General features: G+C 40.2%; 1 protein-coding gene across 18 annotated transcripts in view; it reads left to right on the plus strand.

Annotated features, from left to right (window-relative positions):
- LOC124144419 (rap1 GTPase-activating protein 1-like) overlaps positions 1-17,099 on the plus strand; it is a 345,341-nt gene extending 328,242 nt beyond the window's left edge. For 10 of the 18 annotated variants that reach the window (XM_048402803.1, XM_048402796.1, XM_048402795.1 and 7 more), the window contains 9 exons: positions 147-218; positions 981-1,067; positions 1,521-1,778; positions 2,567-2,646; positions 3,491-3,595; positions 4,989-5,106; positions 7,730-7,832; positions 13,066-13,154; positions 14,175-17,098. In XM_048402803.1, coding sequence (XP_048258760.1) covers positions 147-218; positions 981-1,067; positions 1,521-1,778; positions 2,567-2,646; positions 3,491-3,595; positions 4,989-5,106; positions 7,730-7,832; positions 13,066-13,154; positions 14,175-14,306 — 1,044 coding nt within the window. In that variant the 3' untranslated portion in view covers positions 14,307-17,098. Of the gene's footprint in view, positions 1-146; positions 219-980; positions 1,068-1,520; positions 1,779-2,566; positions 2,647-3,490; positions 3,596-4,988; positions 5,107-7,729; positions 7,833-13,065; positions 13,155-14,174 lie in introns of all 18 variants that reach the window. The other 8 variants (XM_048402791.1, XM_048402790.1, XM_048402789.1 and 5 more) reach the window with 4 other exon arrangements.
- The last annotated feature ends 8,242 nt before the right edge of the window (positions 17,100-25,341 follow it).

Consider the following 25,341-nt stretch of genomic DNA (forward strand, 5'->3'; position numbering starts at 1 on the left):
TTGCTCATAATATCAATCACTAGATTGCCTAGTACAGGCACGATTATTTACAGGCTTCAATCATATGACTAAATTATTGCTGAGAACAGTGTTAAACAACAAACAAACAAACAAACACACACTAATCTATTTGTCTTCTTCTGCAGGTGTGTATAACATCAAGGAAAGATGTGCCAAAGTTTAGCCCAGTTCTCCAGGAGCCTGCAGTATTTAAAAAGGTATGATGTTTTAAGATGTCAGACATTGATGCTAATTCAACCTGAATATCATTCTTGGTTTGTCAGCCCCTTCCTTTGATTCTGAGGTCTAGCCCTGCACCACTGACCTGCACAATTCAATGTGCAGAGTTGTCTCCCTTAAGCATGCCAGGATCCTTTTATTGTGGGTTCGAATCCCAGATTCACCCTGGTTCTGTTTTGTTTTGTTTCTAACACCCGTATCCATTGATGTCACCAAACAAATAAATGTCTAGAGATCTGTGCCAACTCTGGCTTTCTCCCACATTATACAGGCACAATGTTCAAACTAAAATACTTTTCAAAAGGGCATTCAACCTAAATCACTCTTTCGCATCTTTCTCTTAGCATCACAAGATAATTATCTTAGATATTGTTTGAATAACATATTCTTATTTATGAATGTCACTTCCAAAATGTTTTATTTTTAAAAAACAAATTAAATGGTATTAACTTTTTTTATGGAAGCCTTTTAGGGCCATTTGTATGTATAAATTTTTCTTGAAATTTCAAGATGTTATGTTGAAATTTCAACTTATTATCAAGATACTATGTTGAAATTTCAAGATGCTATGTTGAAATTTCAAGATACGTAAGTTGAAATTATACGATAATTAGTTAGTATCTTGAAATTTCAAGTCAGTGTTTTGAAAAAAAAGAAAAAGAAACCCAAAAAACAAATTGTCCTAAAAGGCTTCCATACTTTTTGCATTATTATATTCAAATTAATTTTTATCATTCCAGGGACCAGAATTCCGTGAATTCCTCCTGACAAAGCTGATCAATGCAGAACTTGCTTGCTACAAATCAGAACAGTTTGCTAAACTGGGGGTATGTTGTCATGTTCTAAGATATATTTATTTCCGTATCGTTTCTTATTGTTTTGTCAAATGTCACCAGGTAATTTGTCAAAAAGTCATCTCCGCCCGCAAGAATGAGAGTCTCATCAACAATAAACCCCGGCTATCCCAGGCCGAATGAGAGTCTCATCAACAATAAACCCTGGCTATCCCAGGCCAGAATAGTATGCTTGTTGTAAGAGGGGGCGGTGGGGTAGCCTGGTGGTTAAAGTGTTCGCTTGTTATGACGAAAACTTGGGTTCAATTCCCCACATGGGTACAATGCGTGAAGCCCATTTCTGGTGTCCCCAGCCATGATATTGCTTAAAGCGGCGTAAAATCATACTCACTCACTGTAATAAGCTGGGATGTAGCTAACTGTGGCATACGTAACTCACAAGAAAAGTAAATCAGCTTGCTTTGAATGAAATGTTTGTATTTTCAGGAGAGGACACGAACGTCTCTTCTCGACTCTTTGCAGCAGGACCTTCACAAGAAGAATATTGAATTATTCGGGTTCTCTCTCCTTCCTGGATCCAAACAAGAAGGAAGTCGTCTGTTTGACTCAGTCAAACGAGCATTCAGTGGGAAGGGACGAAGCCAGTCCTTTGAATCGAATATACCGGTCGGCAGTCGCAAAAGCAATGGCATTCCTACTTCTCTTCCCACAGTCGGGGAAGATGAGAAGAATTCACCATCACCGGTGAGAAACAAAAGAGTTATTTCAGGAACTTATCTAGGTCTGCTCAGAGGCTGATATTTGTCCCCAAATCTGCATTAAATGTCAGTAAATATTCCCAAATTGAATGACAATTTTCCCGATTAATCAGATTTTATAAAAAATACAATTATATTTTCCCAATTTGCCAGCCAGGGACACTTAGATTAGATATCACCTCCGTGGTCTAGTGGTAGAGCGTCTGCCCAGAGAGAGGAAGGTCCAGGGTTCAATCCCCAGCCACGTCATACCAAAAGACGTTAAAAGATGGTACTTGTTGTAACCGTCTGGCGCTCGGCATTAAGGGGCTAAAACAAGAACTGGTCGCTTCGGAGTCAGTATACTGTGTCTGAGTTGGGTATTCATGTTAAACTGCGGCATGGTATCTCAGTGGGCTAGCACTATAAATCAGCACCATCTTAGGAAACCAGTGCCCAGATAGCCCAGTGGTCTAAGGCCCAATTCTCTGTGCAGAGTTGTGTCCCTTAGTCCTGCCAGATCTAATGGTTATGGGTTTGAATCCCAGATTAGTCCTGATTATGATCCTGAAACTGTGACCACTGTGGAATTCTGTTCAAAGAACATCGAACTTAACTAACACTTTGTTGTGTATGCTGTAAACATAACACTCTTTTCCACCAAAATGTTTTTTAGTGATAACATAATATTTCCTTGCACACTGGTTCAATACAGTGAAGAATTCAATTTTATAAGTAGTAAAACGTAATTCAGCATTTTGTTATTCTATACCCTGAGTATTTTTGTACCTCCAGGTGAAGAAGTCTCCCTCCACCCCTCGTAGTCTAGTCCGGCAGTTCTCCAGTAGTCTCGAGAAGAAATCCAAAGATAAGGGGTAGGTTCCAGCATGTGATTCTAGTGTCTGCAGAATTTGAGTCACAAGTCAGTTACTTGCTTCATGGATTAATCTCTTGTGACTGAAAAAGGAAAGAAGTGGGTTAATTACTGATTGACCTAGCCGTAAAAAGTCGGCCCACTTTTGATTCTCCAATGGGTACAATGTGTGAAGCCGTTTCTGGTGTCCTCCACCATGACACAGCTGGAATATTGCTAAAAGCATGGTAAAACCACACTCTGATGAGCTTGACCCACAGGACACCATTGAAAATTGTTACCATGTTTAAAACTTGTTACCATGCTTAAACATTGTTACCTTGCTTGAAAGTGTGTTACTATTCTTGAAAGTTGTTACCATGCTTGAAAGTATGTTACCATGCTTTAAAGTTGTTCCCTTTCTTGAAGGTTGTTACTATGCTTGAAAGTGTGTTACTGTGCTTGAAAGTTGTTGCCTTGCTTGAAAGTTGTTACCTTGCTTAAATATTGTTACCATGCTTGAAAGTGTGTTACCATGCTTAAGAGTTGTTCCCTTGCTTGAAAGTTATTACCATGCTTATACGTTGTTACCATGTTTGAGACTTGTTACCTTGCTTAAATATTGTTACTATGCTTGAAAGTGTGTTACTATGCTTGAAAATTGTTACCATGCTTAAAAGTTGTTACCATGTTTGAGACTTGTTACCTTGCTTAAATATTGTTACCTTTCTTGAAAGTTGTTATCATGCTTGAAAGTTGTTATCATGCTTGAAAGTTGTTACCTTGCCTGAGTGTGTGTTACTATGTTTCAAAGTAAACTGCTTGGCTTCTCCATGCTTGACACTAATGTGTGGCATGTATTCCAGGTCTCGTCAGGACAGTCAGGGGTCTGTCAGCATGTCCTCCTACATCACCTGCAGCCCCCCTCCTTCCCCCCAGTCTAGTCCCAGCAGCATCTCGTCAGCAACAAGGTGGGTATAACATCTCATATAGCTCCCCCCAGTCTAGTCCCAGCCGCATCTCGTCAGCAACAAGGTGGGTATAACATGTCATATGGCTCCCCACAGTCTAGTCCCAGCAGCATCTCGTCAGCAACAAGGTGGGTATAACATGTCATATAGCTCCCCCAGTCTAGTCCCAGCCGCATCTCGTCAGCAACAAGGTGGGTATAACATGTCATATAGCCACCCCCAGTCTAGTCCCAGCAGCATCTCGTCAGCAACAAGGTGGGTATAACATGTAATATAGCTCCCCCCAGTCTAGTCCCAGCAGCATCTCGTCAGCAACAAGGTGGGTATAACATGTCATATAGCCACCCCCAGTCTAGTCTCAGCAGCATCTTGTCAGCAACAAGGTGAGTATAACATGTCATATAGCTCCCCCCAGTTTAGTCCCAGCCGTATCTCATCAGCAACAAGGTGGGTATAACATGTCATATAGCTTCCCCAAGTCTAGTCCCAGCAGCATCTCGTCAGCAACAAGGTGGGTATAACATGTGATATAGCTCTCCTAGTTTAGTCCCAGCAGCATCTCGTCAGCAACAAGGTGGGTATAACATGTCATATAGCTCTCCTAGTCTAGTCCCAGCCGCATCCTTCAGCAACAAGGTGGGTATAACATGTGATATAGCTCCCCTTCAGTCTAGTCCCAGTCGCATCTCGTCAGCAACAAGGTGGGTATAACATGTCATATAGCTCTCCTAGCCTAGTCCCAGCCGCATTTCGCCAGCTACAAGGTGGGTATAACATGTCTTAAGGCTCTCCTGGCCTAGACAAAGCCGCATTTTACCAGCAACAAGGTGGGTATAACATGTCATATAGCTCTCCTAGCCTAGTCCCAGCAGCATCTCGTCAGCAACAAGGTGGGTATAACATGTCATATGGCTCTCCTAGCCTAGTCCCAGCCGCATCTCGTCAGCAACAAGGTGGGTATAACATGTCATATAGCTCTCCTAGCCTAGTACCAGCTGCAACTCGTCAGCTACAAGGTGGGTATAACATGTCATATGGCTCTCCTAGCCTAGTCCCAGCCGCATCTCGTCAGCAACAAGGTGGGTATAACATGTCATATGGCTCTCCTGGCCTATTCCCAGCAGCATCTCGCCAGCTACAGGATGGGTTTAACATGTGATATGGCTCCCTTCCTTTCCCCACCAACACCCTTCTTGGCCATGTGGTTGTTGTGTTCGCTTGTCTTGCGCTGGCCGTCGTTTTATCCCCTTGTGCTGACAATGTGTTAAAACTGCATGGTAGACCATTGCTGGGATCACTTATCTGACCTTTGATCATCAAGTATTCATTATCAGTTGTAAGATTCTGGTGACGGATGCGATTATTTGTCATTTCTATGTTTGGTTATCTTCAGAATCAACCACAACAGTGTTCAGTTGTCTCCCTCCAACTCTGAAAGTAGCTTCAACAGCATGGACGACTTCACGCCAACACACAACAACCACGACCACGAGGACTCCGACACAGGCATGGTACGTGTCAAAGCCACTAGGGGGCGCTGACTGGAGGAACAGCATTTCAGGCTTTTACTCAGAAGCAGAAATTTCAATACCAATTTAAAAAAAGCTTGACAAAAAGCGTTTTCATTTGTAACACATTCAGATGTTAACTATTTGGGGAAAATAGTTCAGTACCGTGAAGTTTGGGGTTAAAGACTGTAGACAGATCTCTTGTTTATGATTTTATTGATAATTTATAACAGAACTTTAAATTTATGATTTTGGGTAGATTGATAAAGGGTAAAAAATTGTTTCATTGGTTCAAGTATTAAACATAATGCTTTCTGAAAATAAGGTCCTGAAATGGCTCGTCCTTCCATGTGACAATGTCTTCCTTTGTTTTGTCAGTGTAGTGATCAGCTGTTGTAATGGCACCTGGTTCTTTCAGTGATTTCTTAAATGGGCCTTTTCTTCATCAAGCTACATGTATTATTCTTTCTGTCACACTCTTGCACTGCAGTGAAGTCAACCCGAGAGAAGAGGATAATTGAGTTGCATGAGAGCATTACGTGTCACACTGAATATATGTTTTAATCTGTATTGTAAATACTTTGATTAAAAAACACTTTCATGTAAGACTTAAATCACTCTAAGACCTGATGTGAAGAAAAATCATGAAATCAGTCACTTTCTGAAAATTGTTTTATTAACTGTAACCATGGCAACGTCATTTTTTGAAAATTGTTTCATTAACTGTTATCATGGTAACATCATCCTCAGTTTTGCAGAGTATTATATCTCCTTTCTGTTAATACCCAAAAGCGTTCATTACCATTACTTCGTTTGGAGCCAGATTCAGCACAGTGCTAAAAATAGACATCCAATCATATTGCTCCCACGAGCAAGAGAATTTCTGTGCTAAGTTACTAGTACATGAGATGGTGACATCACCTTCTGACAAAAAATGGTGGTGAATGAATCCCGGGTATTTGTCCTAACAGAATGGAGATATGATGAACTGGATAATTAAGAATGGTGTACTTAATCATTACTAATTCTAAAAGACACCTACATGTTATGTCTGTCTGTGAACTCACACTCTCTCTCCCTGTCATCCACTCCCAGTGTCTGATCCTACACTCAGTGCAACCAGCAATAGCTGGGCTGAAGGGGTCGTAGGGTTCTACAGAAATGAACCTTTGTGTGTACTTTGCCTTTTGTGCCATTCATTGGTCGGCTAGGGTGCTTTACTGAATTGAGATTTCAGTCTGGGGAACATTTCTGTAGTACTCTATACGATAATTATTGGCAATAGTTGGTCAGTCCTGTCCCTACAAAGCACAGTCAGATTGTATTGGCCTCCTGTTGTCCCATCCTCCCTGATCATTCTTCCTTCCTTCCTTCCTTCCTTCCTTCCTTCCTTCCTTCGTCTGCTGACTGGGATGCTAGGAGTTGTCTTGAATCTTACCAGTAGATCCTGTTTATTGCAATTCTCTCTTCCAATTCCAAACCTATTTTAGTCACAACGTGCAACCTTCTAGTGTCACAGCCTTCTTTGGAATATCACATCCTTTGTGATGTGGAGAAAGTGTTTGGTCAAACCAATGTCATTATCGTTGACCGTCTGTCCAGTATTCCACACTTGTCATTAGAGCAGATGTACGAGGAGCGAGTGAGTGAGTTGGGTTTAACACCGCTTTTAACAGTATTCCAGTTATATCACAGCGTGTCAGCTTAATGTGGGAGGAAAGCCCGAAGTGATGCAGGTCTCAGACGTTTACCACTTCGGTGAAACCCACGAGCACGGGGATGGTGCTGACAAACCTGTAATGATAAGTGTTAATGTCAACAGAAGTCCATTAATCTATATTAAGTAGTCATACCCAAGCAGTATCTAGCAGCTAAGCCAACGAGAGTGCTCTCCCTTGAGTTGTAACAAGATGGCCACCATGCTGACCACATGGTCTGAATAAAAGGGCTTTTTAACACGAAGTACCTTTCTTCACTTATTGTTACAAACCACTACAAAACCTAGAAACATAATTAGGGCTAACCGGGATTTGAACCCACATTCATAGGTTTCTGGCGTGTCCAAGGGACGCAACTCTGCACTGCATCATGCTCCAGTCCTGCGATCATTGCTCATGACTTCAGTCACTAGTTTGTTTGGCATATCTGACAGCCATCCATGATAAAGAAGGAACGTTGCTGACTATATGATTATATATACCAGTTCTCATTCTCCATTCCCCTACTTATCAAAATGGAAACAATAACTGGTCCCCTGTGTCTCCTGCTACGGCCGAACATGTAACCATGGCAACCACTGATCAATTATTGGCATTGTCCCATGGAGCTGTATCTTCTTTTAGTCCATTCATTTCTAGATTTGGGGGCACAGTGGCCTGGAGGTAGTTCCACGATTCAGTGAACAGAGTTGTTTACCTTTACCATGCCAGGATCCAATTCATATCCGACCCAGATTCACCCAATCGTGATCCTTGGTAGTCAACTACACCCTTGGTCCCAAGTCCTGCTTTTCTCTCACAACAAGCTGACCTCTCCCTTTTTCCCAACTTCCCACACTATGTGGTGCACCCTGTGTCGTGCTATCCCACGCTGCCTTGCTAGTAGTGTTTCCTCTCCTCTGTTTCAGGAGAGTATGTCGTCAGCCGGTACCCCCAGCAACAATATCCGTGCATCCCTCTCCAATAGCTTCAGTGAAGATGGTGGCTGTGTGTTTTCACTGGATGGTGAAAGTGAGGCTTTGGCATTTCTCTGTGCTTTTTATCTTCATTGTGTTAGTGATGTCTCCAAACAAGTGGATTCTTTGTTCACCTAATTTTGAGTGACCTTTGTGTGTACACTATTTTTGTTGAACAATTGTCATTTTTTTAGCACTGACACTTCACTTTTTTATTATGTATAAATAGGTTTTGATATGTTTTATAGCATACCGTAGTCGACGTAATAAGCGCCCCGCTCCAATAAGCACCCACGGCGATATTTGTTAATATATTGGCTAGTGAACAATCCCAATTAGCACCCCTTCCGATTGATCAATGTACACAAGACTTATTTATTTGTGTACAATATGCACTCGTGTGTTATATGCACCCTTAATTATGGGCAATTAAATTCTGGAAAAATATATCTGTTGTGTATAATATGCGCAGACTTTTCTGTTGTATCATTTCAGGCTGTCAGCATAAACCACGAAATTTACGATTTTTCAACTCTGTTAATTTTCACCCAAATCTTATGCAAATATAAGCCCCCAATTTCTAATTTTGCTTATTGCGTAGAATACGGTAATTCAAATACTGTAGCTCTTCTTGGTTTGGACCCTGTAAAGATCCACATTAGATTAGGTCTTCAGCAACATATGATTGTCATGAGAGGTGACTAACGGAATCAAATGGTCAGGCTCACCGACTTGGTAGATACTTGTCATCGTAACCATTTGCATAGATTGATGCTCATGATGTCAATCACTGGATTGTTTGGTCCAGACTCAATCATTTTCAGACCACCGTCATGTAGCTGGAATATTGCTGAGTGCGTTAAGTAGCAAACTCTCAAGGCTCGGAATGGAGAAGATGTTGAAATGAGAGTCGTAACTTTAATAATGGCTAGGTCAATGACATGATGTTCTTTCTGTTACGAGTTCTGAAAGGTGTACGGTCTGGTCTTCTAATACATCCGAGGTATTATAAACAAACTGATATGAATAAGGGGCTGAGCTCCATTTTATAAAGCTATCATAACTCTACGACTGTTATAAGTCTATGTTTAAGTATAGGAGTTACGAGCAACTTAGCTCTACAACTGTCGTAAGTCTATGTTAAACTATGGGAGTTACGAGCATCTTAGCACTACAACTGTCGTAAGTCAATGTTTAGGTATAAGAGTTTCGAGCAACTTAGCTCTACAACTGTCGTAAGTCTATGTTAAAGTATGGGAGTTACGAGCATCTTAGCACTACAACTGTTGTAAGTCAATGTTTAAGTATAGGAGTTACGAGCAACTTAGCTCTACAACTGTCGTAAGTCTATGTTTAAGTATAGGAGTTACGAGCACCTTAGCACTACAACTGTCGTAAGTCTATGTTAAAGTATGGGAGTTACGAGCACCTTAGCACTACAACTGTCTTAAGTCAATGTTTAAGTATAGGAGTTACGAGCACCTTAGCACTACAACTGTCGTAAGTCTATGTTAAAGTATGGGAGTTACGAGCACCTTAGCACTACAACTGTCGTAAGTCTATCTTAAACTATGGGAGTTACGAGCATCTTAGCACTACCACTGTCGTAAGTCAATGTTTAGGTATAGGAGTTACGAGCACCTTAGCTCTACAACTGTCGTAAGTCAATGTTTAAGTATAGGAGTTACGAGCAACTTAGCTCTACAACTGTCGTAAGTCTATGTTAAAGTATGGGAGTTACGAGCACCTTAGCACTACAACTGTCATAAGTCTATCTTAAACTATGGGAGTTACGAGCATCTTAGCACTACAACTGTCGTAAGTCAATGTTTAGGTATAGGAGTTACGAGCACCTTAGCTTTACAACTGTCGTAAGTCTATGTTTAAGTATGGGAGTTACGAGCATCTTAGCACTACAACTGTTGTAAGTCAATGTTTAAGTATAGGAGTTACGAGCAACTTAGCTCTACAACTGTCGTAAGTCTATGTTAAAGTATGGGAGTTACGAGCACCTTAGCACTACAACTGTCGTAAGTCTATGTTAAAGTATAGGAGTTACGAGCATCTTAGCACTACCACTGTCGTAAGTCAATGTTTAAGTATAGGAGTTACGAGCATCTTAGCACTACAACTGTTTTAAGTCAATGTTTAAGTATGGGAGTTACGAGCAACTTAGCTCTACAACTGTCGTAAGTCCATGTTAAAGTATGGGAGTTACAAGCATATTAGCTCTACAACTGTCGTAAGTCAATGTTTAAGTATAGGAGTTACGAGCATCTTAGCACTACAACTGTCGTAAGTCTATGTTAAAGTATAGGAGTTACGAGCATCTTAGCACTACCACTGTCGTAAGTCAATGTTTAAGTATAGGAGTTACGAGCATCTTAGCACTACAACTGTTTTAAGTCAATGTTTAAGTATGGGAGTTACGAGCAACTTAGCTCTACAACTGTCGTAAGTCCATGTTAAAGTATGGGAGTTACAAGCATATTAGCTCTACAACTGTCGTAAGTCAATGTTTAAGTATAGGAGTTACGAGCATCTTAGCACTACAACTGTCGTAAGTCAATGTTAAAGTATGGGAGTTACGAGCACCTTAGCACTACAACTGTCGTAAGTCTATCTTAAACTATGGGAGTTACGAGCATCTTAGCACTACCACTGTCGTAAGTCAATGTTTAGGTATAGGAGTTACGAGCACCTTAGCTCTACAACTGTCGTAAGTCAATGTTTAAGTATAGGAGTTACGAGCAACTTAGCTCTACAACTGTCGTAAGTCTATGTTAAAGTATGGGAGTTACGAGCACCTTAGCACTACAACTGTCATAAGTCTATCTTAAACTATGGGAGTTACGAGCATCTTAGCACTACAACTGTCGTAAGTCAATGTTTAGGTATAGGAGTTACGAGCACCTTAGCTTTACAACTGTCGTAAGTCTATGTTTAAGTATGGGAGTTACGAGCATCTTAGCACTACAACTGTTGTAAGTCAATGTTTAAGTATAGGAGTTACGAGCAACTTAGCTCTACAACTGTCGTAAGTCTATGTTAAAGTATGGGAGTTACGAGCACCTTAGCACTACAACTGTCGTAAGTCTATGTTAAAGTATAGGAGTTACGAGCATCTTAGCACTACCACTGTCGTAAGTCAATGTTTAAGTATAGGAGTTACGAGCATCTTAGCACTACAACTGTTTTAAGTCAATGTTTAAGTATGGGAGTTACGAGCAACTTAGCTCTACAACTGTCGTAAGTCCATGTTAAAGTATGGGAGTTACAAGCATATTAGCTCTACAACTGTCGTAAGTCAATGTTTAAGTATAGGAGTTACGAGCATCTTAGCACTACAACTGTCGTAAGTCTATGTTAAAGTATAGGAGTTACGAGCATCTTAGCACTACCACTGTCGTAAGTCAATGTTTAAGTATAGGAGTTACGAGCATCTTAGCACTACAACTGTTTTAAGTCAATGTTTAAGTATGGGAGTTACGAGCAACTTAGCTCTACAACTGTCGTAAGTCCATGTTAAAGTATGGGAGTTACAAGCATATTAGCTCTACAACTGTCGTAAGTCAATGTTTAAGTATAGGAGTTACGAGCACCTTAGCACTACAACTGTCGTAAGTCTATGTTAAAGTATGGGAGTTACGAGCACCTTAGCACTACAACTGTCGTAAGTCTATCTTAAACTATGGGAGTTACGAGCATCTTAGCACTACCACTGTCGTAAGTCAATGTTTAGGTATAGGAGTTACGAGCACCTTAGCTCTACAACTGTCGTAAGTCAATGTTTAAGTATAGGAGTTACGAGCAACTTAGCTCTACAACTGTCGTAAGTCTATGTTAAAGTATGGGAGTTACGAGCACCTTAGCACTACAACTGTCATAAGTCTATCTTAAACTATGGGAGTTACGAGCATCTTAGCACTACAACTGTCGTAAGTCAATGTTTAGGTATAGGAGTTACGAGCACCTTAGCTTTACAACTGTCGTAAGTCTATGTTTAAGTATGGGAGTTACGAGCATCTTAGCACTACAACTGTTGTAAGTCAATGTTTAAGTATAGGAGTTACGAGCAACTTAGCTCTACAACTGTCGTAAGTCTATGTTAAAGTATGGGAGTTACGAGCACCTTAGCACTACAACTGTCGTAAGTCTATGTTAAAGTATAGGAGTTACGAGCATCTTAGCACTACCACTGTCGTAAGTCAATGTTTAAGTATAGGAGTTACGAGCATCTTAGCACTACAACTGTTTTAAGTCAATGTTTAAGTATGGGAGTTACGAGCAACTTAGCTCTACAACTGTCGTAAGTCCATGTTAAAGTATGGGAGTTACAAGCATATTAGCTCTACAACTGTCGTAAGTCAATGTTTAAGTATAGGAGTTACGAGCATCTTAGCACTACAACTGTCGTAAGTCTATGTTAAAGTATAGGAGTTACGAGCATCTTAGCACTACCACTGTCGTAAGTCAATGTTTAAGTATAGGAGTTACGAGCATCTTAGCACTACAACTGTTTTAAGTCAATGTTTAAGTATGGGAGTTACGAGCAACTTAGCTCTACAACTGTCGTAAGTCCATGTTAAAGTATGGGAGTTACAAGCATATTAGCTCTACAACTGTCGTAAGTCAATGTTTAAGTATAGGAGTTACGAGCATCTTAGCACTACAACTGTCGTAAGTCAATGTTTAGGTATAGGAGTTACGAGCACCTTAGCTCTACAACTGTCGTAAGTCAATGTTTAAGTATAGGAGTTACGAGCAACTTAGCTCTACAACTGTCGTAAGTCTATGTTAAAGTATGGGAGTTACGAGCACCTTAGCACTACAACTGTCATAAGTCTATCTTAAACTATGGGAGTTACGAGCATCTTAGCACTACAACTGTCGTAAGTCAATGTTTAGGTATAGGAGTTACGAGCACCTTAGCTTTACAACTGTCGTAAGTCTATGTTTAAGTATGGGAGTTACGAGCATCTTAGCACTACATCTGTCGTAAGTCAATGTTTTACAACTGCTGAAGTCTATGTTACAGCATAAGAGTAATGATAGCTGTAGTGCTATGGAACAGGGTATAATATAGTGTCTAGGATGGAACTTGAACTTGTTTAGAATTGTGCCACCATCTTATTTGATCTGTTTTTAATGAGTCACAAAATAGTTATTTTTGTCAATACAACCCACAGATTTAAAATGGTAGGGAACATCCTGGTAGAAAATGATGTAGAAACATTTAGGCCTATATATGGTTACTTTAGCTGACTGGTTCATTATTTGTCCACCAGGTGATGCTGTTTCCCGGCAAGCCGACCTGTTGAAAGCAGAGGTACATAAACTACGCTGTGAGAAGTTAGAACTGCTCAGACAAAATGTGGTAGGTATTGACTGTCATACATCTTGTTGTATGTATTGACTGTTATATAAATTTTTTAGATATAGACTGACAGACAACTTGTTTTAGGTATTGACTGTCGTGCAACTTGTTGTGGTACTGACTGTCATACAAAATGTTGTAGGTACTGACTGTCATACAATTTATTGTAGGCCTTGACTGTCACATAATATTTTTTAGATATCCACTGTCAGTCAATCCATACCAGACCATACTCACTCAAAATTGGTATCATGGCTTTGGAGTGTTTTATTGTTGTATGAACTTGATTCCTGGGGGACAATAGCATCTGCTTCATACTCATCTTCTCGTTCACAACCATCGTGTTTATGCTTTGCTTAAAGCTCAGAACAGTAGGGTCTTGGATCAATAGTGTCTGAAATAACTGAGGATATAATGATGTCACCAGAAATGTGATGTCCTGAGAATAACAAGTTGGTTTTAGCGCTTTAACATTTATGATTGGCAAGTGAACATTTTCTTACAAACGATACAAGTGAATGGCTGAGATGTACAACATCATTGTATTACCGTTACCATATGACCTTGAACTGACACTGTTTACTGATATGCATTACCATATGACCTTGAACTGACATTGTTTACTGATATGCATGACCTTGAACTGACATTATTTACTGATATGTATTACCATATGACCTTGAACTGACATTGTTTACTGATATGCATGACCTTGAACTGACATTGTTTACTGATATGTATTATTGTATGACCTTGAGCTGACATTGTTACTGATATGTATGACCTTTAACTGACATTGTTTACTGATAAGTATTATTGTATGACCTTGAACTGACATTGTTTACTGATATGCATGACCTTGAACTGACATTGTTTACTGATATGTGTTATTGTATGACCTTGAGCTGACATTGTTACTGATATGTATGACCTTGAACTGACATTGTTTACTGATATGTATGACCTTGAACTGACATTGTGTACTGTTATTGAGACGACCAATCTCTCTCCTTTTTGCAGACAAGTCAGCGGGAGATCAAAAAGCTAAAAGATCAAGAACTGAAGTTGGTGACCGATCTTGCTCAAGTCACGCGTGAGTTACAGAGACGCAAGTTTCCCGTCATCGAGATTAGTCCAGAGGCTACAGTATAATGATCTTCACCTTCATAATCAATGCCATTCAGACCTCCATATGGCCTTGTTGGAATGTCAAGGAGATGTGCTTCTCTGGACCAAAGACTCAATATTTTGTCATCAAGTGCCATATCTACAATTCAGCTCATATGACCTTCACCTTCATAACGTGACCAGTAATGCCCAACCAAGGGTTATTCTGATGTCAGTGCTAAGGTTCCAAGCTCAAGATAAATGACCTTCACCTTTTGATGACCTTCACCTTTTTTCTTGTTTTTATGACAACCTTCATAATAATTTTAAATAACTGTTCTCCAGCTTAGTCATAAGTTGTTGAATGGCTACACGATTGTTATGTCTGTATTTAGGCTGGATCTTACAAGGCTTACGTTTGTATTTCGAAGCATGAAAAATAATCCATCGTGTATATACATGTATATATAAGACAAGCACTGGCAAAGGAATATTATCAGAATCATGTTGCGAAGTTGATCCTTGTGAATACATCGTCGTCAAAAAAACTGGCAAGCTATCGAATAGGGTAGATTTGAGCTTTCTGATATCTTCATTGAATGCTGACCTTGACAGCATTAAAGGACATATGTGGCACTTTGGTACAATGCTTGAGCCTGAAAGTGTACTGTTTCTTAAACGGTTTTGGATTTTTGACCTTGATGGAATGCTGACCTTGACCCATGATTGAAGCGTGTCTGAAAGATGAAATAAATGTGTCACCTACGACCTTAAGCAGGACAAACAAAGACACTAGTGTGACAATAAAAGGACAAGTGGAACTCTGTAATCCTGACATGGTACAAGGGAGATCACTCATTTCTGTGTTTCTGAACAGTCATCAGTACAGTGTTGGATTGGATGGTAAAATCTGATTTGCAATTGTGGGTTGTTGGACACACTAATGGCAGGATTTTCTGTGGACATGGTGTTCAGAGTGATTACAGTACAAGAAGAACTATCACTTGTGCTGTGAGGGAGAAGATCGCTTCTGGACAGTGGAGGAAGAAGAGGAAGAAGATAGATCAGCATTCTGGAGAGGGTCTTTAATCATGTTCAGAATCTTCTCGCTTCTTGGTCATCTGAGACTCTTGATAACTTCATCAAAACTATTTCAGGAGCACGGAACAGTAATGGTCACATTCAGGACAAAGAAAATCAAATATACATTTGACATCGGGAGAAATATCTGATTGGATAAGACTGTGAAAGTGCTATGTTTTGTCTTGCCATGGAAGGTGCCATGTCTAGAAAGATGGTCTTTGCTGACTTTACTGGTAATTCCGGATTTGTTCTGGATGTAATGGAGTCCTTCCTGATCAGATTTCTGAGCAGTCATTTCTGACCATAGAACGCGGTGCAGAAATCATTATATATACAATTCAGACAATTGGAAAAGGTGTCACTGACAAAAGCTTTGATGCATTGTGTTTCCATCAATGTGTTTGGTCCAGAGACGGTATTATTACTGGCTTATTCAGTATTAAAAGAAACAGACACATTGCTACAAAACTTACTTATCAACAGAACTCTAGTGTGATGTTTCTGTTTGATACAGCTGTAGATAAAAAGGAGATGAAATATCAATGTTGACAAAGCTGATTGCTGGAAAAGTGTGTGAATCTGGTCGAAACTGATACAGAAACGTGCCATGTGTGTATATAGTGAACAACATATCACAAATAACGGTGATGGATAGTATTGCCAGAGTTCTTTGACCTGACTTCATCTGCATATTTGTAATGGCCAAGGTCATACCAGGTCAAATAGACTTGATGAGGAGACATGGCAAGATGGAGATGTTTTAGGAACTGACCAGCCATTGGTGAAAACTGAAAAATGTTGGAAAGTTTTGTTCGGAGAAAGATTGTCAGGTCAGAGTCGCGATTCAGTATTCAACATATCCAGTATGGAAAGAGACTGTTTACAAAACAATCAAGGTGTGAATTGGTTCGAAGAGTTCTGTGTTTATGTAATTGCAGAGGACTTGAATGTAAGACTGCAGAAATATGGAACTGGTCGCATCATTGGTTCAAATTAATAAGGTCAATAAAAGACGATCTATTATGATAGTGCGAATATTTGAATCCAAGATATTTGGTTCTTTGCATGTTGCAACTAGTCATTATAGGATTACCGGTTTATTCAGAGCCAATAACCTGAAATGAATGGAATGCATGCTTCTGATTGGTCCATTTCCCTGTGTGATCTTGTGCAGATGTTTTTTCCTTCTTTTATGACATTTATGTTTACAGATTGTTACTATGGTAACAAATTCGTAAACTCATTGGGTTATATTGAATTTCATTGGTCAATGATTTGGACTGATAATGTTTGATTGAGAGTTTATCAGCTTTACCTCATTTATATCCGTCATTGGTCAGTTCAATCAAATACTGACCACTAGTTGGTCACTTTCTTCCAACCTTTATAAACAAGGTAGGGTATTGTAAGAAGGCAACTGATTGGTTGTCAATTGACCAATACTGTACCAAGACAAATTGTGGTTGGTTGCAAGATGGCATCTGATTGGTTGTCAACTGACCAATGCTTTACCCATACAAACTGTGATTGGTTGTAAGAGGGCATCTGATTGGTTATCAACTAACCAATGGTTTCAAAGATTAAGTGCTGAATATCCATTTACTTCAGGTTTACGTATTCGACGTAATAAGCGCCCAGGGCACTCTCAAAATTAGAAATAGGGGGCTCTTATTAGAATAGTATTTTGGTGAGAGAAAAAAACAGAGTTGAAAGATAAATTTCGCGGTTTATGCTGACAGCCTGAGATGTTTATATACAACAGATATATTTTTCTAGAATTTAATTGCCCATAATTAAGGGTGCATATAACACACAAGTGCGTATTATACATGAATAAATAAGTCTTATGTACATTGATAAATCGGAAGGGGTGCTAATTGGGATTGTTCACTAGCCAATATATTAACAAATATCGCCGTGGGCGCTTATTAGAGCGGGGCGCTTATTACGTTGAATACGGTATTAGATATTGCTGCTGTATAACTGAAACTAGCCATGCATCATTCATACCTCACTGTCATGTATATTACATATGGGACTCAAAACAGATTTGCCTGAATACAGTTAGGAATCCCACTGATAACCTGTCCGCAAACCTTCAGATTGTGTACAGAGTGGACATCTTTGTGCTTAATGTGTATATGAATATGTAAATTATTTATATACCTTTGTCCAAATATGGACTGATGTTTTAGTGCTGACCATGTTGATATAGAAACTATTTGATGACAGGACTGTCCTGTATTTCCGTGCAATATTAACTTGTCTTTGTAATGCGTGTACCCTTTTTGTTGGCATCTGTGTAGTGAAAGACTGTTTGCTAACTGACTTTCATCATAAATGGCGCCATGTTAGCTTGGAATCAAATATATTGAATCTCCTTGATTTCTTGATTTCATAGGTCTTGGTCGAGGATCTATACATATTTGATAGGTTGGACAATGTGTACATAATGTATAGGTTTGAAAGATTTGGGGTAATTTTAAATTCGTTTCCTGAATACTCTCTTCTGTGACATTGATCTTGGCCCCGTTCCTTGAAGCGATCTTTGTGCTACGATGATCGTAAGCCTATGTTAAAGTATGGGACTTACGATCACCTTAGCGCTGAGATCGCTTTGAGGAACAGAGCCCTGGGCCCCGTTCCTTAAAGCGACCTTTGCGCTACGATGATCGTAAGCCTATATCAAAGTATGGGACTAACGATCACCTTAGCGCTAAGATCACTTTGAGGAACGGGGCCCAGTGTTGGAAGAATAAGCTTGTACAAACCTGTGTATTGAATACAATAAAATTATACAATGTTGTTTTTAATACAATATGATACAATGTTGTATTTAATACAAATACTCAATAGAATGTTGTATTCAATATCATTGTATGATACGATCTTGTATTCAATGCAATTATATGATACTATGCTGTATTCAATGCATTATTATGTATGTTGTGGCTAATACAATGATGTATTTGAAACAATTATACAATATTGTACTGAAAACAAAGATATGATTCATTGTTGTATTGAATACAATAATATGATACATGTGGTATCGAATACAAAAGTACATGTATTAAATACAATACTGTATGATATATTTTAAACAACATGATACAATGTTGTATTGAATACAATAATATGATTAAGTGTTGCTTTGAATACAATACGATGATACGATGTTGTATCGCCCCCCCATTGTTCTATGGTTCAATGTATATTTTGTACAATAGTTTTGCTCCAGTAGGTAGAGCTTGCCGATTGGTGCTGTAAATAGAAGCGAGCGTCAACTGCATTAAATGTTTCGGAATCATTCATTGGTTTATTTTTGTAACTACAACTGGGTTTGTCTTGAAAATTGTGTTGTTGTAATTTTGTAAAGTCTCCCTTTTGGTCCATTTTTGTGATAGAATTACCAAGAATGTTTTTTATTTCAGGGCAACTTTTAAACTAACTCTTATATTTCAACTATTCATTCCTAATAAATTTTTTATGATTATGAGGGCAGAATTCATCTTTTTCTTGTCACATTTGCTGGTTTTTCTAACTGTGTGGTTTTAACAATTGGAATTACAATGGAATATGGTATTCATATGACAAGGGCAGAAGAATCTACAGGATCAAAAATCAGTTAAAATCAAACAAATCTGGAGACTCATACATGATACAGAAATAGGTATATGTTTTTATATATCTTTTTTCCGCATCAGGCCTCACACTGAAAGTACAGTTAGAAACTGCTGGAAAACATAGGTAGCTTTGTTGAGGTTATCTCCCCTGCTCTGTTGAGGTTATCTCCCCTGCTCTGTTGAGGTTATCTCCCCTGCTCTGTTGAGGTTGTCTCCCCTGCTCTGTTGAGGTTATCTCCCCTGCTCTGTTGAGGTTGTCTCCCCTGCTCTGTTGAGGTTATCTCCCCTGTTCTGTTGAGGTTATCTCCCCTGCTCTGTTGAGGTTATCTCCCCTGCAGGCTGGCAATATCAACCATTTGAGAATGTCGGACAACTAACATGTGAACAGCTAGTCAGAGGTTGGCTTTTCTGGGACAAAGGAAATGCTGAACATCGATTCCACAAGGAAATTAATCCACTGTTCAAGAAACTAGCGTGTTTGCGGAACTATCAGAGGACATTGTTAATGGTCTGGGTCCACATGCATCAGTACGATGTTTCAGAGGCAAATGATCAATTGATGATCAAGGATCGAGGATGCTAGTTACCTGACAACCCATCATCTCCCTTTAGAACCAGGATATTTTTAACACATATGTAATTAGTTGTCAAGAAAATTCATCAATACTGAAAGTAAAAATATTATATTGAACCTCCATTCAGGCCAAGTCAGTGCAGGACATTTTCATTCAATTTTTAGAAATGTTTGGGTTAAGATTGTTCTAGTTTATGACACCATAAATCTCATTAAAATCAGATCTTAGTTCTCGCTACCGCTAAACAAAGATCTGAGGACATCCCATTAGGGGTCACGTCAGAACGACCTTTCATCTGACCAATCAGAGCGACGCTTACCAGATCGACGCTTACCAGATCATGATAGTGACAGTCGGAATGTGATATCTCATCATGCAGCCTCGAAAACCTTAAAACGGGGTATTCCAAACAAGAGTTACGGGCTTAACGACTAAATCTAGACCATATATTAGCCATTCGAGAATGTTCTTTTGTTCAGGTTTCAAATTTTTAAGCGAGAATTTGTCAAAATATGTTTCAAAGCGTAATTGCCAATTTGAAATTAGTGCCATAAAGCACGAAAAAGCTGCTTTCTGATTGGCTTATGTCGACATCTTGTCAGTAATTCCATTGGTCAGTTAGAGTTCGCGAAAGGTCGGTCTGATGTGACCTGTTATGGGATGTCCTCAGATCTTTGTTTAGATCTGATTTTAATGAGATTGTGACACCATTCAAAAGATCATCTTTTGTAGATGGCAATATATTTTTGTCATCAAGCAACCTCACATGAACTAATGGTTGCATCAATAATGCTATGTGTAAAAGGGCTGTGATGTCCTTTCAAAGTGTTTTGGCTAACAATACATGGTTAGGGCCTCTAGTGGTGAGACAGCATAGTGGATGTGGACCCTGAACATGAATTACAGTTTTCAGGGGCTGTGTATGGGCAAACTGTTAATTATCCATACCGTCAGGAGTACATGGATATGATAGTATTTATTTTATTCATGCAGCAATGCATAATGATTTATTTTGTCAAAATGTTAATAAAGCTGTAAAGTAATCAACTGGTGTTTGTAATGTTTTGTTGATTGTGGTTTGGAAAGTAGTACATGCATTAGTGTAAATGCAATTGTAAGTGTAAAGTCACACCAGAACACTCGGCAATATTCCAGCTATATGTCGGTGGTTTGTAAATAATTGTCTGGACCAGACAATCAAGTGATTGACATCATGAGCATCGATCTACGAAATTGGGACACGATGACATGCATCAACCAAGTGAACAAGCCTGACCATTCGATCCCATTAGTCGCCTCTCATGACAATCATGAGTTGCTGAAGACCTATTCTATATCCATCGATATTCTGTAAAATGACTCACACTGTCAGGGGGGGAACGGGTGGCCCAGTCATCTAAGACGCCGCAATTCGCTGTGCAGAGTTGCGTCCCTTAGGCACGCCAGAAACCTATGATTGTGGGTTCGAAATGCGGTTCGCCCAGATTATGTTTCTAGGTTTGTCGGCACCATACCCATGCTCGTGGGTTTCACCGAAGTGGTAAACATCTAAGACCTGCATCTCTTGGGGCTTTCCTCCCACATAAAGCTGACACGCCGTGATATGACTGGAATACTGTTAAAAGCGGCGTTAAACACAACTCACTCACTCACTCACTCACACTGTCAGGGTACGATGACACATTAACAACCAAGTCACCGAGACCCACCACACGATTCATTGGTTGCCTCTTACCATCAATTGCCTCGTTTTACCCAGAATCCCCAGAGACTTGTGTGAACGATTCAAATGAAAGATATTTTACGCCTATTCAGCACTTTTCACTAAGTGATCGTGGCCAGGCAAGCCAATGGTTGATTCAAGAGTTCACACCATTATCATTGAACACCTCATTCAGCAATATTCCAGCTATATGACGTCTCTCTGTAAATAACCCATAAGTCTTGACCAAACTGGTGATTAATACTGTGAGCAACATTCCATGCTGACTACAATGACACACAGTTCACTCACATCACCGAGCCTGACCACCCAATCCATTTAGCTGCCATCACAACCTGCATAGTTTTAACCTTGAATCCCCGTGAGGTTCACACACTGACCACCAAATGATTGTGTTAGTGGCCTCTTACACTAATATCTAGTCTCTGAAATGAACAAGGGGCGGTCATGTAGCGTAGTGGTTTAAGCGTACGCCTACGACCGGGGTTCGATTCCCGACATGGGTACAATGTGTGAAGCCCATTTCTAGTGTCCCCCGCCATGATATTGCTGGAAAAATTGCTAAAAGCGGCGTAAAACCATACTCACTCACTCTGAAATGAACATGTTTTACAGAAACCGCAGTTGTTAAATTATAATTTTTAAAATATAATAAAAAGGAGCCCAGAGACTTTCTTCAATTTATGATACTGCCATAGTCTAGACTTGCCAAACATTATAGACTTGCATGGGCTGTGTTGGAGATATTTGTTTCAGGGTCTAGTTGCCTCTTAACATCGGGGCTATGAGAGCTTATATACCAAGAAATATATGACAGTGATCAACATGACAGCTATTTTTGAAATTGAATAAGACAACCTTTTTAATGAAACATTACACTCTGCAAAGGTGCATACAACTTAAAACCAGACACATGTGCTGTGGATGTCTGTATGCCATAACATGTACAGTCACGAAAACCAGTTACAATGCTGTGTGTTTATCAGCCCAAGGCTCATTTATTCAGGAAACACTGGCTAGATCACTATTTACAAGCCATTCATGTAATATTTTCCCGACAACTGCTTATTCCATAAGTGCTGAAGTTATCCCCCCTATTACCCGCCCCGACCCGGGTACCTGACCCCTTATTACCCGCCCCTACCCTGGTACCCGCCCCCCTATTACCCGCCCCGACCCGGGTACCTGACCCCCTATTACCCGCCCCTACCCGGGTACCCGCCCCCCTATTACCCGACCCTACCCGGGTACCTGACCCCCTATTACCCAACCCTACCCGGGTACCCGCCCCCCTATTACCCGCCCCTACCCGGGTACCTGACCCCCTATTACCTGCCCCTACCCGGGTACCCACTGTAGGTCTCAGAGTCCAAATGTCCGATTGGGCATATTTAGATACTCGTATAAAACGATCTGTTCATGCATACACTGAAGTTGTCTGAAGTTTTATCTTTAGTCAACCATATGAAAAGTCAGAAGGAATGGATGCATAGTCAAAATGAGATGGCAACATTAGTGACTTGTAGTGTAACCATAGAGTTCTAGATAATTTTTGTCATGAAACAATATATCACATGACTAACCACGGGTCCAGGTAGTCCTGTGGGTACCCGGGTCCTACTCAGTACCCACCCGACCCGAGTACCTGAGTTACCCGTCCCAGCCCTAAACACAGCAGTGAATACCCTGTTTACAACACATGCAGTCATGGTGAGTGAGTGAGGGAGTGTGTGGTTTTACGCCACTTTTAGCAACATTCCAGCACTATCATGGCGGGGACACTAGAAATAGGCTTCACACATTGTACCCATGTCGGGATTCGAACCCGGCGTGACGAGCTAACCTTTAACCACTAGGCTACCCGACCGCCCCTGGTATGATGATTATAGTAAGTCACCCGAACTACCTGATGTTCATATTAATCTGCTCGTGCAACACAATTGGTATTCGGGACCTCTTCTTGACATCAAACTCACACTTGATGCAACCATGATTAAATGGACACAAGAAATTACCCTCTCTGCTCTTTGGTCCTATTTATTACCTTGTCAGCTATGGCAGGCAAACTACTGTTATCTGGACAATTGACATAATCGCATTTTGTTTGTTGAACTTCACACTCAGCAATATTCCAGTCATATGATGATATATGACAGCAGTCTGTAAATAATGAAGTGCATGCCAGACAAACCACCAATTGATATTATGAGCAACGATCTACACCATCGGAGTATCATACGCAAGTACCATGAGTTTAGAGGCCATTGTGACCTTCTAATCCTCATTTGTAATCATTTACAAACATGGGTATGTTTGTTTGTTTGTTTGTTGTTTAACGCTGCACTGCAATATTCCAGCTATATGACCACGGTCTGTAAATACTCGAGTCTGGACCAGACTATCCAGTGATTGACATCATGAGCATCGATCCACAAAATTGGGATATGATGACATGCATCAACCAAGTCAGCGAGCCTGACCACCTGATCCCGTTAGTCGCCTCTTAGGACAAGCATAGTCGCCTCTTACGACAAGCATAGTGACACTTTTACGGCAACCATGAGTTGCTGAAGACCTTATTCTATCCCTGGATTTTCACAGGTGGTATTATCTATGTTACGACCCCAACAGTGTTCAGTCATCAGTCCTAGTTGCAAGTCAGGTGACAAAATGGACGTGGAAACAGTGCTTGTACTCAGAATTGAAACAAAACCAAAAACAAAAACCCACACAAAGTAGTTTGAAGTGATAAAACAAACTCAAACAGAAAAGAACAGACCTATTCTACCCCGGATTTCATGGATCGCTCATCACACTGAAGAACATGGTTTGATTCTTGAGTGAAGTTCATGCTTGGTGTGCAAATTTACCTGACATATTTCATACAAAAGTCCATCTTAGACGTATCTTATATGAGGTGAGGTGAGGTGAAATGGGGTTTAACGTCGCGTCCAAGATTATTGCACTTATATAGTGAAGTGCATGCACGTGTATGTGTTTGTGTGGCTGCTTGTACTAGTCCGGACTAATGCCGATTTATAGTGCTATTTAACATGAATACCCCACTGAGACACAGTATACTGACTCCGAGCCGACCAGTCCTTGTTTTAGCCCCTTAATGCCGAGTGCCAGACAAGGTAACAACAAGTACCATCATTTAAAGTCTTTTGGTATGACATGGCCGGGGATTGAACCCTGGACCTTCGGCTCTCCGGGCGGACGCTCTACCACTAGACCACGGAGGCGGTCATGGGTCGTATCACTGTAGTGTGATCGCTCATCACACTGAAGAACATGGTTTGATTCTTGAGTGAAGTTCATGCTTGGTGTGCAAATTTACCCTACATATTTCATACAAAAGTCCATCTTAGACCTATCTTATATGAACAGCCTGACCACTGATCTTGAAACCAAAACATGTGAGTGAATATTGTTTTACACTTCAGTCAGCAATATTCCAACTGAGTTGACATCATCTATATGAGTGAGTGAGTATGGTTTTACGCCGCTTTTAGCAATATTCCAGCAATATCATGGCAGGGGTCACCAGAAATGGGCTTCACATATTGTACCCATGTCGGGAATCGAACCCGGGTCTTCGGCGTAACGAGCTAACGCTTTAACCACTAGGCTACCCGACCGCCCCTCATCTATATGACCACCCAAGCCTCATTATTTGAGGGGGTGGTGGGGACAGCGAATGGTTAGTTTTCTATTACGGCAAGCATGGGTTGCTGAAGGCCTATTCTACTCCAGATCTTCACGGGCCTGGGACTGATATGTGAAGCGTTTTACTCAACTGGCTTATGACGACTAAGCTGAAAACACTTCAATTTCAGCCAACTCGGGAACTATTTCCACCCAATTGAAAGTTCCCTAACTTCCCTAATGTTTCTGATTGTTCTGATCCACAGAGTTTTGTGTTTGTTTGTTTGTTTGTTTGTTGTTTAACACCGCACTGAGCAATATTCCAGCTGTATGATGGTGATTTGTAAATAATCGAGTCTAGACCAGACAATCCAGTGATTGACATCATGAGCATCATTTGCAGAGAGAAACAAACAAAAACAGCG

This window comes from Haliotis rufescens, unplaced genomic scaffold (genome assembly GCF_023055435.1).
Source record: "Haliotis rufescens isolate VD_foot unplaced genomic scaffold, xgHalRufe1.0.p SCAF_29, whole genome shotgun sequence".
NCBI lineage: Eukaryota > Metazoa > Mollusca > Gastropoda > Lepetellida > Haliotidae > Haliotis > Haliotis rufescens.